Source organism: Macaca nemestrina, chromosome 16 (assembly GCF_043159975.1).
Source record: "Macaca nemestrina isolate mMacNem1 chromosome 16, mMacNem.hap1, whole genome shotgun sequence".
NCBI lineage: Eukaryota > Metazoa > Chordata > Mammalia > Primates > Cercopithecidae > Macaca > Macaca nemestrina.
Genome location: NC_092140.1, coordinates 47,391,030 through 47,404,292, shown reverse-complemented (window position 1 = coordinate 47,404,292; position 13,263 = coordinate 47,391,030). Strand labels below are relative to the sequence as shown.

Genomic DNA, 13,263 nt, shown 5'->3' with positions numbered 1-13,263 from the left:
AATTCAAATTTAACTGTGAGAGACAGCCAGGTTATAAAACAACAGCCAGGTTGGAGGGGATCCCTGAAGAAACTTGAACCAGCCTGCCCACTGAAGTGGAGCCTGGGGAAGTTCATGAGGTTTGCAGCAGGGAGGAGTCTGGCCACTCCTTTTCCTGTGTGGAAACTAGGATTTGAATGGCTGGGCAGGTAACACTCTAGCAGGGACTCTGGCCTAGTGAGAGTCTATGTTTCTGCTTTTTTATTTTCCTTTTCACCAAATAACACCCTGTGCTACTCAGCATTCAAATTGTCTGTGAGCCTGAATTTTCATGGCCTTGGGACAAAGTACCTGGTCTTTGTTAGGCAGGAATCTAGACCCAACATGGCAGTATCACCCGGCATGGCAGGCCCTTTGTTAGGACTTCCCGCCCTTCACTTCCTGCTAAGACTCTCAGCCCGCGAAAAAAGCCCCTGCCGGCCAAAGAACCCCTGCTCTGTGCAAGCCCCTGGACACGTCATTCCCCAGAAATCAAAACCTAACTCAGGAAAACCGAAACCTACAAACCCAGCCTACCTCGCCCTATAAAAGGCCCCCCCATACCCGCCCCCAGCGGGACTTCCTCGGCCCTTTTCCTAGAGGACCTGTGAACCTTGCCTGCGAGCCCAATAAAGGCTACCTTTGTTCTCATCTGCCTCGTGTCTTCTTGCTCGTCTCCCCATTTACATTACAGTCTTTAGTTGAACTAAGGAAAAGTACTGCAACATTTTTGGTGTGCAATATGGGGGCTCAATAAGTGGTGAATGAAATGGGGACTCAAAACCTCTCACTGTTGCTTCTAAGCCTTTTCATCCATAGACTTCTGAGGGTGGGGGAAACCATGTCCCCACCCCTGTCACTCCTGGGCCTTTTCATGACCTTTTCTTTTTCGGGAGAGACCTGAAAACAGCGGTTCCCCTCCACTTCCACTCCCTGCAAGGCCTCCACACTTGGTCCAAGGGTGCAGCAGAGCCGGCTGGCTGGAACCTGCCACTGGCCACTGCTGCAAACTTCCCCATCCCTCCGTCAAACAGTAAATAAGCTTAAACTTATGCCCCTGGTGGAGGAACCACTTGCATGAGAATAAGAGGTTCTTCCCCAGGCATTTTTACACCTTTTGTCTTGCCTCTTCTGGACTCCAGTCAGCAATTAACCTTTAAAGTTCTCTTTTTCTCTTCATTAGGCTAGGCCCCTAAACTATCACTGTTTGTATTTTCTGTAAAGCTTTAATTGTGAGAAAGGATTTGTGGGGCTTGTCTTGGTCTGTGGCGAATCTGGTGTGCTTTGCATGTCTGTATGGTTTGTGTGGCAAGCCTCCATCTTGCTTTACATCCTGGCGCCATGGCCAGTAACCACTTGGAAAGGTTTTTTTTAGCAATCCTGCCTTAGAGCATGAGCTCTCTTAGGTTAGTTATCTGCATGTTCTCCTAGCCCTGTCTCTGCATGGGTTCCATCCAGCGACTGGGTTTTCTTCTGCCTGTCTGTGTGTGTACTGTGTGTGATGTCTGTAAAAAGAGCTCTAATTAATTTGGCCTAAAGAAAGGGGATCAAATACCTTTTTTTTTTTTTTAAGGGAAGGTAAAAACTATGGTATCTTTCAGTTCACATGACTTTAATATTTAAGAAATAAAAACAGTCCTAAAGACTATTAGTAAAATTCAGGTCAGATGTATTTGCTAAGTATTTTGAGGTTATAAACTGCTTTTTGGGTTTTGAGAACTATTTGACTTGCAGGCTTCACAATTGGTAAGGTCTGGAGGTCACTACACCATATGAAGGCCAACCTTGGCTACACTTAGCACACAACTGAAGCAACCTACCAAATTTTACCTTAATGTTAAAAATTGCTAGGAGTTAATCGAAACTACTGGAAATAGATTTATATGCAAGGGGAGTAAGAAGAGTACAATGTGCTTTTTAGTAAAAGGTTATTAGAAGGCATGGAAATGTAAACTTTGGCCTAGGGTTAAAGGATTGTTTTTTGAGTTAATTAGGAAAAAGCTGAAGGTTCAAAGAAGTGGTGGAAGAATTGTGGAAATTAATCTTGCAGAAGAGATTCTTTGTGTGAACATATTGACTAAATTCAAAAAAGGGTGTTATATGGTTTTTCTGTAAATTGAGCATTGAAATAAAAGCATAACAAGGTTTTCCTAAGGCACTAATCTGCTCTTTGGTAAAATTTGTAAAGGATTATAAAAGGTTTTTGCTTGTTTAAAATTTCTGAGTCATCATTTTGGCAAAATAAATAACTTATGGTAATCTGGAATTCTGTTTCATAATACCAAGTGTTTTAACACGAATATTTAACAGCCTTGTCAAAGTCAAACTTCAGTTTTAAAATTGTCTTCCTTGGAAGCAGGCTTTTCGAATACTTCAGAGGGTCCCTGAAGTGTCCAGAAAAGATAGGTAAACAGGATTATTTGACATGCTTATATTAGAAATGCTTGTTCCCTGGTGCCGTAAAGAAATAGCACTTGAACATAAATTTTATTTCCTCAGCAAGGCCATTTTTACTTTCTGCAGAAAGGGTACACTCGCCAGCAGTTTTGGAACGAGAGAACACTGAACAAAGGAGGCAGGGTCATTTATAACCTGACACATCCACCCTACTGGCTATGTCCGGCTTCCATTGACTGGAATGGGACCTCAAATTCTGTATTTGTCCTGATCGACTAGCAACTTAGAACTTTTTAAAAGAGGCAAAGGCAGAGGAGAACAAAGGAAGGAGGAAGTAACTTGTAGAATTCTGAGAAAGGTAAATAAGCAAGAGGAACAAACTATGACCTAATGCTTGCTTGGACCAGTATAAGCATGCCAGGGCACATATTTAGGCTAAATTGTGGGAGCTAAGAACATAAAGTACCTTGATTTCTTTATTATGGTTAGTAGATATTTAAGAATGTTAACACAGGTCTTTGAATAAATTTTTCTTCTAAGAGAAGTTACTATTTATTCCTAATTAGATGGGGAGGAAAGTCTTTGAAGAGGAACCTCCACTTTACTTTTTACACTTAGGTATATTGGATTGCCAAAATGATGCTCAATCTTCTTTAGGTTATATTTTTGTGAATAATGCTAATATTTGTTCCAAAATTGTATGGGATTTCTAAAATTATGTCTGAGTATAAGCTATCAGCTATCAGTCATAATTAAGGTTGTTATCTTAAGTTATTGTAAACCACGAAGATAACCAAACTTCTTTGTCAAATGTGTTTCTAACTATAACTACCCTCGACATTTTGCTATTCATAGACAATTGTCATCTTGTTTCAATCCTTTTCAAAGATGGTTCATTATGAACTATAAAACTTTAGCAGGTGCTCTCAAATACAGGCTTCCGATAACTTTGGAGATTGTGACATTGGTGTAAAGGAAAACGTACAAAAATCAAGAAGAGCTGAAATGTTCACAAGTATCAAACAACACCAGCGTTAACTAAATGACTCAAATCAGAAAGCTGAAGCAACTTTTTTGACTTTTGGTTGGAATATTGCTGATCCTTGTTGACTTTGGTTGGAATATTGCTGATCCTTCTTGTTCAGAGTCAAGGAAACTTATTTTAAACTAATTTTGAAACTTACTTTGAACTAATTTTGAACTTTAATAATTAAATAAGGTGTATTCCTATCAACAAAATTTGAAGCATGTTTGTTTCTCCCTGCCTGGTTCCTCTAAAACTTGGAAACTATCTGTGAGTATTCTTATGGCAATATAGTTGTTGGCATCAGTGCAATAAGGTTCCATTTTTCTTTTGCAACAGGACACAATTGGAAATACCGGTAATTTTACCAAGACTTTGACTGGAAGTCTATGCTGCCCTTTAAGGATTCAAGCTTGACTTAAGAGTCGATAGAAGTCCAATGGGGAAACAAGTCTCATACCCTTGTCTATGCAGTCGCTGTACTGGGTTCCTGACCTGTGGTCAGTAAAGGATGTCACTTTCTAACAGTCTAGGAGCTCCAAATTTATCTTGCGATCTTAAGAGGAGAGGAACATCCAACTCACAGGTGTTTGAGGATATAAACCTGTGCTTGGGCTCTGCTTTAAATGGTCTTATCTGAGATTCTTGTGGAACAGACTTGATCAAAGCCAATCCAAAAGGCCTATGTAGAAAAATAATTATTCCACTGCACTTTATGCAAATAATCAGGTCAAGTATAAGTGTAACATCTATTTTGCAAATCACTCATTCCTATCAGAAGTTTTTTGTCTGTTTGTTTGTTTTTGTTGTTGTTTTTAACAAACAGGACTGGAGAGAGATAAATCATGTTTCAAAACTTATCAAATATTTTGTCATTAAATTCTAAACTCATTAGTTTTTTTTTTTTTTTTTTTTTTTTAATTTTTGCCTACATTTTAGACTAGCCCTGTTTTTTCCTGTGAACCTACCAGCAATCTCTGGCTTCAGCTCAGAAAGAACAAGAGGGATGGGTAATGTAAAAATCTGGATTAATATTCTAGTTCTGAGCAATTATCCTGCAAATCCTGCCAGGTGATGGGAATTAATAGGATGCCTATCACTTGGAGGTTTCCTTTCTGGGAAAGTAGGACCAAGGGAGCTAACCAAAGCCAAGCACCTTGCCCCAAAATCTTACCAAGCATAACTATAGCCACTAATTATCTGAATGTCACAAGTCATCCTTTCCTCTCCCTTGTTTGAGGAGGACTGAGTTCGGCAGTTTCACCTTAGCATTCCGCTTATGATAAGGAGTCCGTATAATCCCCCAAGACACATTTTTTTTGTCCCAGACTCAATTCCAAGCTTCAGGTCAAAGCCCTAGGAGGGAAAACTGGATCTAAGGAATCCAGAGTCAGATGGCAGCAGAGCTTAAAAGGCACAGCACAGGTGAGTGTGACTGATTCCTGCTGATTAAGCCAAGCCCAACCTTCCTGTTTCATGGATAAAGGCCACGTTAATATCCATGGCATAAATGAGGTCTAGGGAACTCCAAGGCTACTGAAAGTGGGTGGGAAGGAGATATAGGTCGGAGCAGATAATTCCATTCCTTTTCTCTAGGTGCCCCCTGCTTCATGGGTGCAAGCCACTTTTGTACTCATGGTGGCACCTGCCAATTTTGCCAGAACTTGGGGATGCAAGGATGGAAGACGGAAAGAGGGCACTCTTCCCTGTCTCCCTCACATACCCCGGTATCTGCTAGGAAGAGAAGAGAACCACGGATGCCTGCTCCCCTCCTTCTAGATGGGTTGTCATTCATCTTCAGTCCGTACCCCTTTCGAATGCATCCTAACCCCTTGGGACTTCTTTAAAAAAGGCTAACTTTTTCCTTTCTTCTCCTCAGTTCTCTCTTCACTGATAGGTAATTGTGTCTCTGTATTACAGGACACTCCCCTCAGATGCATCCTCTGAACTGGAAAGAGTTAATTTCCCAAACTTTAAACTGGTTGACTTAGGATTGGGTTCAGGGGAAGGGAATCCAGAAGCCCAACATGCCAGCAAAAGGGTAAAGTTTTTTTTAAACTGTCAGGCTTTTGGTCTCCCTCTCCCTGTGCAAACTGGTAAAAGGCCTAGGAAGTTTTGAGCTGTGCTTTCTGCTCCCCTTGCTTTATTTTGATACTTGTTTTATAATAACCTGTTTTGTCTGCTCTTGCCTTCAGGCCATCAAACTCCAAACAGTGATGCAATCAGAGCCTCTGATGATGGCCTCATCTACTGGGAATCCTTAGGTCGCTGAGGGAGCTCTGACAACGCAGAGGCCCCTGTCAGCAGGAAGCAGGTCTTCGTCCTTTAATTGCAGTTAGATGTACCACTTTAGACGGGGGAAGGAGACAGCCAGGTGAGAGGGGGTCCGTGCAGAACCTCCAGCCAACCTGCGCGCTGAGGGGGAGCCTCAGGAAGTTCATGATGTTTGCAGTGGAGAAGAGCCTGGCCCCTCCTCTTCCTGGGTGGAACCTGGGATTGGAACAGATGGGTGGGAAACACTCCAGCAAGGGACTCTGGCCTAGTGAGAGTCCCTGTTTCCCCCCTTTATTTTCCTTTTCACCCAATAAAACCCTGTCTGACTCACCATTCAAATTGTCTGTGAGCCTGAATTTTTGTGGCCATGAGACAAAGAACCTCACCTTTAGCTGAACTAAGGAAAAGTCCTGCAATAAATGGACATTCTGTATTTCATCTGGAAACTGTCCTTTAGTATTATTAAAATCCAGGCACTCATGTATTTGTCAGCCACACTAATCTGCGTAATTCTCAATCACTGGCAGAAATACATGTTAAAATAGCATTAAGGTAAATTTGGGGGAGTTTGGACAAATTACTATGGTTTCTTTAAAAATTTCAAATTGTTTTGTAACTCTAGATAATTGTATGTCTCTATTAAGGTGCATATGTATGTTTATATGTATCTAAAGATAAATATATTAATTTGATATTATGAGAATATATTATTTATAATTAGTAATGTTATTTTCCGTAATATAACTTTATTTTGAGGTATTTAAAAAGTTAATTTTATACTTCTAAGAGTTACTGATATCAGCAAGTTTCTTTATTTTTAGATATAGATACTGATTTGCATATCTATTTATCTCTCATTTTTACCACTCTCAAATTACTATAAACACGGATTGACAAATAATAATTTTCTCCCATCGGGAAGATTACATATCCAGGGTTAAGTAAATGCCATTTCTCTTTGTTATTTCTTAGAAAAATGGATCACATGACAGCAGCTATGGAAATGAGATTCCATGCAGTACACCAGGGAAAGTTGACATTACCCTTACTTTACACTAGGAGGCATATTGTTACTATAGACTTTTCCACCATACTAAACATACTATATTTACGACCTCTTAAAGAAGCTTAAACATGATAAAATATTACTAGCTTTAAAATTTTTATAGTAAACAGTATTCAAAGATAATTCTTTTGTAAGAAATAAAGTCATATTTGAGATTGACAACTTCTAGCAGACAAAACTGTGTCCTTGCTTATTTTATATCAATAGCTTAACTACATTAAGTAATATTATAGAAAATTATCCTGTGGTACCCCCTTTTAAAATAAAACGGTAGTAAAACATTAAAGTGTACTCTGAAAAGTTAATATTTAAGAAATTCTTCAAAATCATAAAATGAGAATAACTGCCTTTAAGAAAAACAATGAACACACTGTAGAAAAAAAATGTTTTACTATGGATTTTATTAGTCTTTAGAAAATGGGTGTTTTGGAGTCTCCATCAGGCATGGTAAATACAAATAAAAAGTTACCCCAAAATAATTTTTAAAATAAAACTTTTAGAATTTGAAACTAACGATTTTCTAGAATTTTATTTATTTGTTAAGTGTGTAACAGTGATTTTACAGTTCAGAATTCACCATGGTAATTTTTTAAGCTTGAAACTTTGCTAAATAACTAAGATACATGTTTTGCTGCTTCTTTACCTTTTCAGTATCTATTGATAAGAATAATGATAATTAAATGTAGTAATTTTCTAAGTTAAGCTTGCATTATATGCCAGCAACCCTGTGGCTCCGAGTTAGGATCTAGGTTAGTCTGACCCCACCATCTGTGTTCTTAATCGCAATTCTACATTACTTCCAAATATCCACCATTAGCTATGTGTAGAGCTCAAATATCCCTGAAGCTTTCAAATAATTTTCTGGCTGTACATTCTTAATTTTTTGATCTTTGCTCCCATCCTGCCCCCACCTCTGCCTGGCCTAAATATAAGGTTGCAGTGATTTCTGTCTTAAACTTCTTCTGTCTCCTCTAATTATCATACTTAGAATTTTATTCACTTTCTGTGTTGTAAGTTTTCAATTTCCAATTTTCAATCACATTTCTAGTTCCAAATAATCTTGCACAGCAGCTTAGACTTTAAAATTAAAAGAGTTAATTCCTAATCTGATTTTATTTTATATTCTCTTTTTTAATTATGCAATTTTCCAATAAATCTTGCAAATCAAAGAAATATTCTCAATTTTTCCTTTTATCTCCTATATCCAAATGAAATCTATCCTAGACTTTCCAAAATTCAAAATCTGGTCCCAACCTATGTCTCAATCCATTTATTCTGTTCAAGTAAGTGACAATTTGTTTACTGTCACTTACTTGAACAGTTAATCACTTATTGAGCATCTACTGTGTTTCAGGCCTTTTAATTTTTATAAGAATATTCTCAGATAATACCAGGCTCATTCTGGTGGTTAAGTATCTGAGACTTAAAGACTATGTTGACACTAATTTTACATGGATATGCTTTAAACAAACTGAGATTTTAACTTCTATGCCCTACTGGCCATGACCTTTTATAGGCCAAAGAAGGCTACACTGCATACAAACGCACACACACATACACACACAGACTTTACTTCAGTAAGATCTATTCATCCCATGTCACTTGTTTAAAGCATCACTTTATCTACAGATTCTTTATTGATTCTTTATCCAAGGCTTATTCTATGCTAAAACCCACTTTTTTGTATATTTACTAGTATTTATTCTAACACACTAATTTTATTGGTATCTAGTACTTTCTCTCCAACAAAAATCAGTGTTCCTTTATTTGTCTTTTTTATGGTTTATAACATCTTCATAGCATCACAGCTTCATAGTTCATAGAACAAAATTGCAAAACAATTTCAGGAACCTCACATATTCCTAAAAATCTACCTGTGGTCCTCTTGGACCAAGTAACACAGGCTACGAACTCTTGCACTAAATTAGAAGTTGTTTAAGCTTACTGAGTCTTGTTTTTAATGTCTTTCACCCAAACCTAACATAGTACCTAGTACGTAATTGACTTAACATGAATGTTTGCAGAATGAATAGATAAGTGAATTTAAAAATTGGTGAATCATGTAAAGCTCAAATGAATAATGTATACTAAGGTATGTCAAGGTAATATTTATATAAGTTTAATACGAGTTTCTAAAAGTTTAATATAGACTGTGGCAAACAAACTCTAGGGTGATCCCTCATGATGCCCATCTCCTGATGTTTATGACCATTTGTCACCTTGAGTGTAGACGAGACCTGAGGCTTGCTTCTAATCAGCAAAATAAAGCAAAGATGATGGGAAATCACTCTGATGGTTATGTTAAGTTATATAAGACTCTATCTTGATACAGACATACTATAGAGACCTTGTCTGTCTAGCTGGCCTTGAAGAACTAAGTAGTAATGTTAACAGGTCTACATGGCTAGCAGCTGAGTGTGGCCTCTAAGATCTGAAGGCAATCCCCAGCTGACAGGCATGGAGAATAGAAAAGTGAGCAAATAGTCCTTAGAGCTTAATGAGGAGACAATTGCTAATCAAATAATTGTACCTATTTTCTTTGAGGTAAAGGTATAAGGTTTATAATAAGAAAGTATTGTTCCAGTGAAAAGAGCACTTATAGAGGAGTCGGCGTCTATGAGTTTTATTGTAGACTCATAAACTATGTGACTTCAGGCAAAGCACTTTTCTTTTTATGCCTCTGTATAAAACACTGTTATACCAGATGAGCTGTAGGGTCCTAAGATCTAAATTTTTATTGATCTAATATCAAAAACAAACAAAAAACAAAACAAAACAAAAACACTAAAAACTGCAGAAGTAGTTCTCTCACAAGTTATTTATCCTATCAGCAGACTATTTGACCAACGCATTGTGTTAACATTTAATTTCTCAAACTTCTTCTTAAAAATAAGATTACTGTCCTATAATTAAAAAATGCATCCCCAGTAGTGATTGCGTTGAGTCATGTACTGTGTTAAACCATGTATTCACTGAAGGACGTCTCTCTGAATAGCAAAAGCTGTGGAGTCAGACACTCCTGAGTTCATATTCTGGGGCTCACCTACTGGCAAGCAGGCTTCCCCCCCCCTTTTTCTTTTTTAAGAGACAGAATCTTATCATGTCACCAGGGCTGGAGTGCCTGGGCATGATCATAGATTACTGCAAGCTCAAACTCCAAGGCTCAGGCAATCCTCCCACCTCAGCCTCCTTAGTAGCTAGGACTACAGGCACGCACCACTTCACTTGACTAATTTTTAAAATTTTCTGTAAAGACACGGTCTTGTTATGTTCTTCAGGCTGGTCTCCAACTCCTGGCTTCAAGTTATTCTCCTGCCTGAGCGTCCCAAATTGCTAGAATTATAGACATGAGCCACTTCACCCAGGTCACACTCAGCAGTTTTAGACAATTAACTTAAAATTTCTGAATTTAAGTTTACTTATAATACTATCTAATTTACAGTAATAGTGTGGGATCATATACAATGTATCAAAATATTTACTAGAATTCCTGGGTCATAAATAGGACTTATTAAATATTAACCATAAATGTCAGGTATTAAAACTATACTCTGAGAAATTCATCAACCGATTCATAACATAGTCTAGATAAAGTCAGAGGCACATGACAGGCAGGCTTTTCAAAGGAAATCTAACTTGTAATTTTGTACATGATTAAACAGCAGAAAATCCTTTAAAATAACATTTAAAGAAATATCGGATACAGAAATAACTCTATTCATGATTCTCAATGGGACAAGATTAAGACTTAATTTTGAATTAGTGGTAATAAACTGTTCCTGATCTGAACACATAATTGTTTTTGTCTGCTCTTGAATTAGTGAAATTCTTTCATCATCCTAGTTATATTTGTTTAAAAAATAAGAATCCTCAATTGAAAATCATTTTACCATTTTCTTAGAATTAATGGTTTCATTGAATTTTACATAGTTTATGATCATGTCAATGAGTTAACTTCTTAAGTAAATATGATTTACTGCTACTTGGGAATGGAATAAATCTTTACCTACAGTAAAAGGTAACAAAATTCAGTACAATAAATACTGCACATGTGTGCATCATTTGTAGGGCAGTTGATTAAGTGCGCTGTAGGACTTGGATATTCCTAGAACCCAGAGAGCCTATCTATTTGGTTACCAGAAGGATACAAGTTAGGCCCTACCTTCAACTTCTCTTGGGCACCCTACAGACAGACATTTGTGGTTAACAGTTTTATTGCTAAGTTCCAGAGGGAAGTTTTGAAAGACTTTATTTTACTTAAAAGGTCTTTAATGGGAGCAGTTACCAGTTTATGTTCTAGTCTTACAAATACACAAGTAATTACTGAAAATCTCTGCTTAATTGCAACGTCATTAGAAACATACTTAAATGTATGAAATATGCTTGCTATATACAAAAATATCCACCCATACTTGTGTACAGTGTACAGTAAACCTTATTTTTGAATCAAAACAATAGAGAAAGAAAGAGGAAATAAAATGTGAGCTCAAGTATCTTACATATTGATTCTGAGCTTTATACCAGTCTGCCACTTGTATTTTGGAAAATTTACAACATGTGAAAAAATAGTGAGCCTAATGTAATAACTACCCATATAGCCATCACCCAATCTCAACAGATACTAATATTTTATTGTTTAATGTATTCCCACCATTATTATTATTGTTATTATTTTGATAGAGTAATATTAAGGCAAATTCCCAGACATTATATTGTTTCTTTTATACTCTTCATAATCGATCACTATCAATGATAAATTTCTCCTAACAAAACACAATTCTATTATTACTTCTAGCAAATAATTTTAAAATATCATTTAAAAGCCAGCCCACACTCTTACGTCTACAATTATCTCAAAATTTTAGTGTCTTTTTATCATATTGAAGAAAGGAAGAAACCAACAAAATTTTAGGTCGCCATTAGAGTTTTTTAGGACACCAGCTCATTCTGTAAATTGATATTCAAATCAAGTATGTATATTGCATTTCCTGTAAGAACTGTATTTCAGGCTACTCAATAATTAATGGAGGGAAGTTCTTCACATATGTTCTTTAAAGCCACTTGGCAAAAGAGAAATAATCCCTTTTGTATATCATTTTCATATCTATCCACTGTACATTTAAACTGAATGCTGATATAATCATTTTATCAATAAACAAATATAATTTTACACAATTATTTTTGATAATAATTTTGAAATGTTAATATATGTTGAGTTTATTTTTTTCATACGTACATATATGTATTCCTTTGCCTACTCCACTTTTGGCCAACATATATTGGCTTTTTTTTTTTTTTTGAGACAGGGTCTCACTCTGTCACCCACGCTGTAGTGTTGTGGTGTCTGTCATCTCGGCTCACTGCAATTTCTGCCTCCTGGGTTCAAGTGATTCTGTTGCTTCAGCCTCCTGAGTAGCTGGGATTACAGGCACGTGTCACCACACCTGGCTCATTTTTTTGTATTTTTAGTAGAAACGGGGTTTCACCATGTTGGCCAGGCTGGTCTCGAACTTCTGACCTCAAATGATCTGCCCTCCTCAGTCTCCCAAAGTGCTGGGATTAAAGATGTGAGCCATGGCACCTGGCCTAGATGTTGACTTTATAATCATTGATTAGATGAGGATGAGACAGGATGGAGAACAGTAGGAAAGCAGTTAATTTGCAAAGCTGTAAACCTATCATGAGATTTTTTTTTTTCTTGTTGCTGAGGCAAAAAGAAAATAGAAGAGTTGTGCTTTTGATGAAAAAATATCAAGAAAATCAGTGGGAGTCTCTGATCCTAGATGTTAAATACATTCACTCAACCCGATTGGGAAGAAGAAAGAGAAGTGAAAGGGGAGGGAATATAAAGAGGACAGATTCTGTATCATGTTTGTTGAGCAGAACTCAGAGAAACCTAGAGGATAAAGATTAGAAAGTCCTTGAGGCTAGATTACATCGTAGAGTCCAGGGAGTCAGGAAGATCCCCAAGAGTAGTGATACATGCTGTCCATCTAGACATGGGAGTCCAAAGATAAACTCACTGAAAACCTATTTACTATCCCTATGGCATGAGGTATCAGCAATTTCCCAGAGTCCAGGAGGACTGGAATGAAGGCAGTCTCATTTGAGATCCCTCTGGGCAGATGAGGCAATGGACATAAAAGCGGATCAATGACCCAAGGTTGAGAATATTGCACTTCCTTTTGATGATGACGATCCCCTGGAATTGAGATAAAAAAGAACTGAAGTTTCTGTCATACCAATGCAATGGGGATTCGATATTTTTAAAAAATGGAAGGAAAAAAATGAAAACTCTATTTCCAGCACACAAAAATTAGTGACATATGAGTCATACTTTATGTAGTAGAGACTGCTTTAGATTTACATCAACATCATTCTTACAAAACCTATCAATTATTGCTTAATTTGCAAACAATTTGTTTTTGGCAATGCAGGTAAAGACTTTCATCATTTACTTATTGTTTTAATTGAGTTAGATATA

At 37.1% G+C, this 13,263-nt stretch overlaps 1 protein-coding gene across 9 annotated transcripts in view; it reads right to left on the bottom strand.

The window, feature by feature from the left end:
* LOC105489946 (protocadherin 9) overlaps positions 1–13,263 on the bottom strand; it is a 944,009-nt gene that overhangs the window by 324,301 nt on the left and 606,445 nt on the right. The window contains exon 5 of one of the 9 annotated variants that reach the window (XM_071081612.1): positions 5,728–12,981. The exons of the other annotated variants lie outside the window; for them this stretch is intronic. Within the exon in view, the coding sequence (XP_070937713.1) occupies positions 12,773–12,981 (209 nt within the window). The 3' untranslated portion in view covers positions 5,728–12,772. Of the gene's footprint in view, positions 1–5,727; positions 12,982–13,263 lie in introns of those variants that run through there. 9 annotated transcript variants of the gene reach the window in all.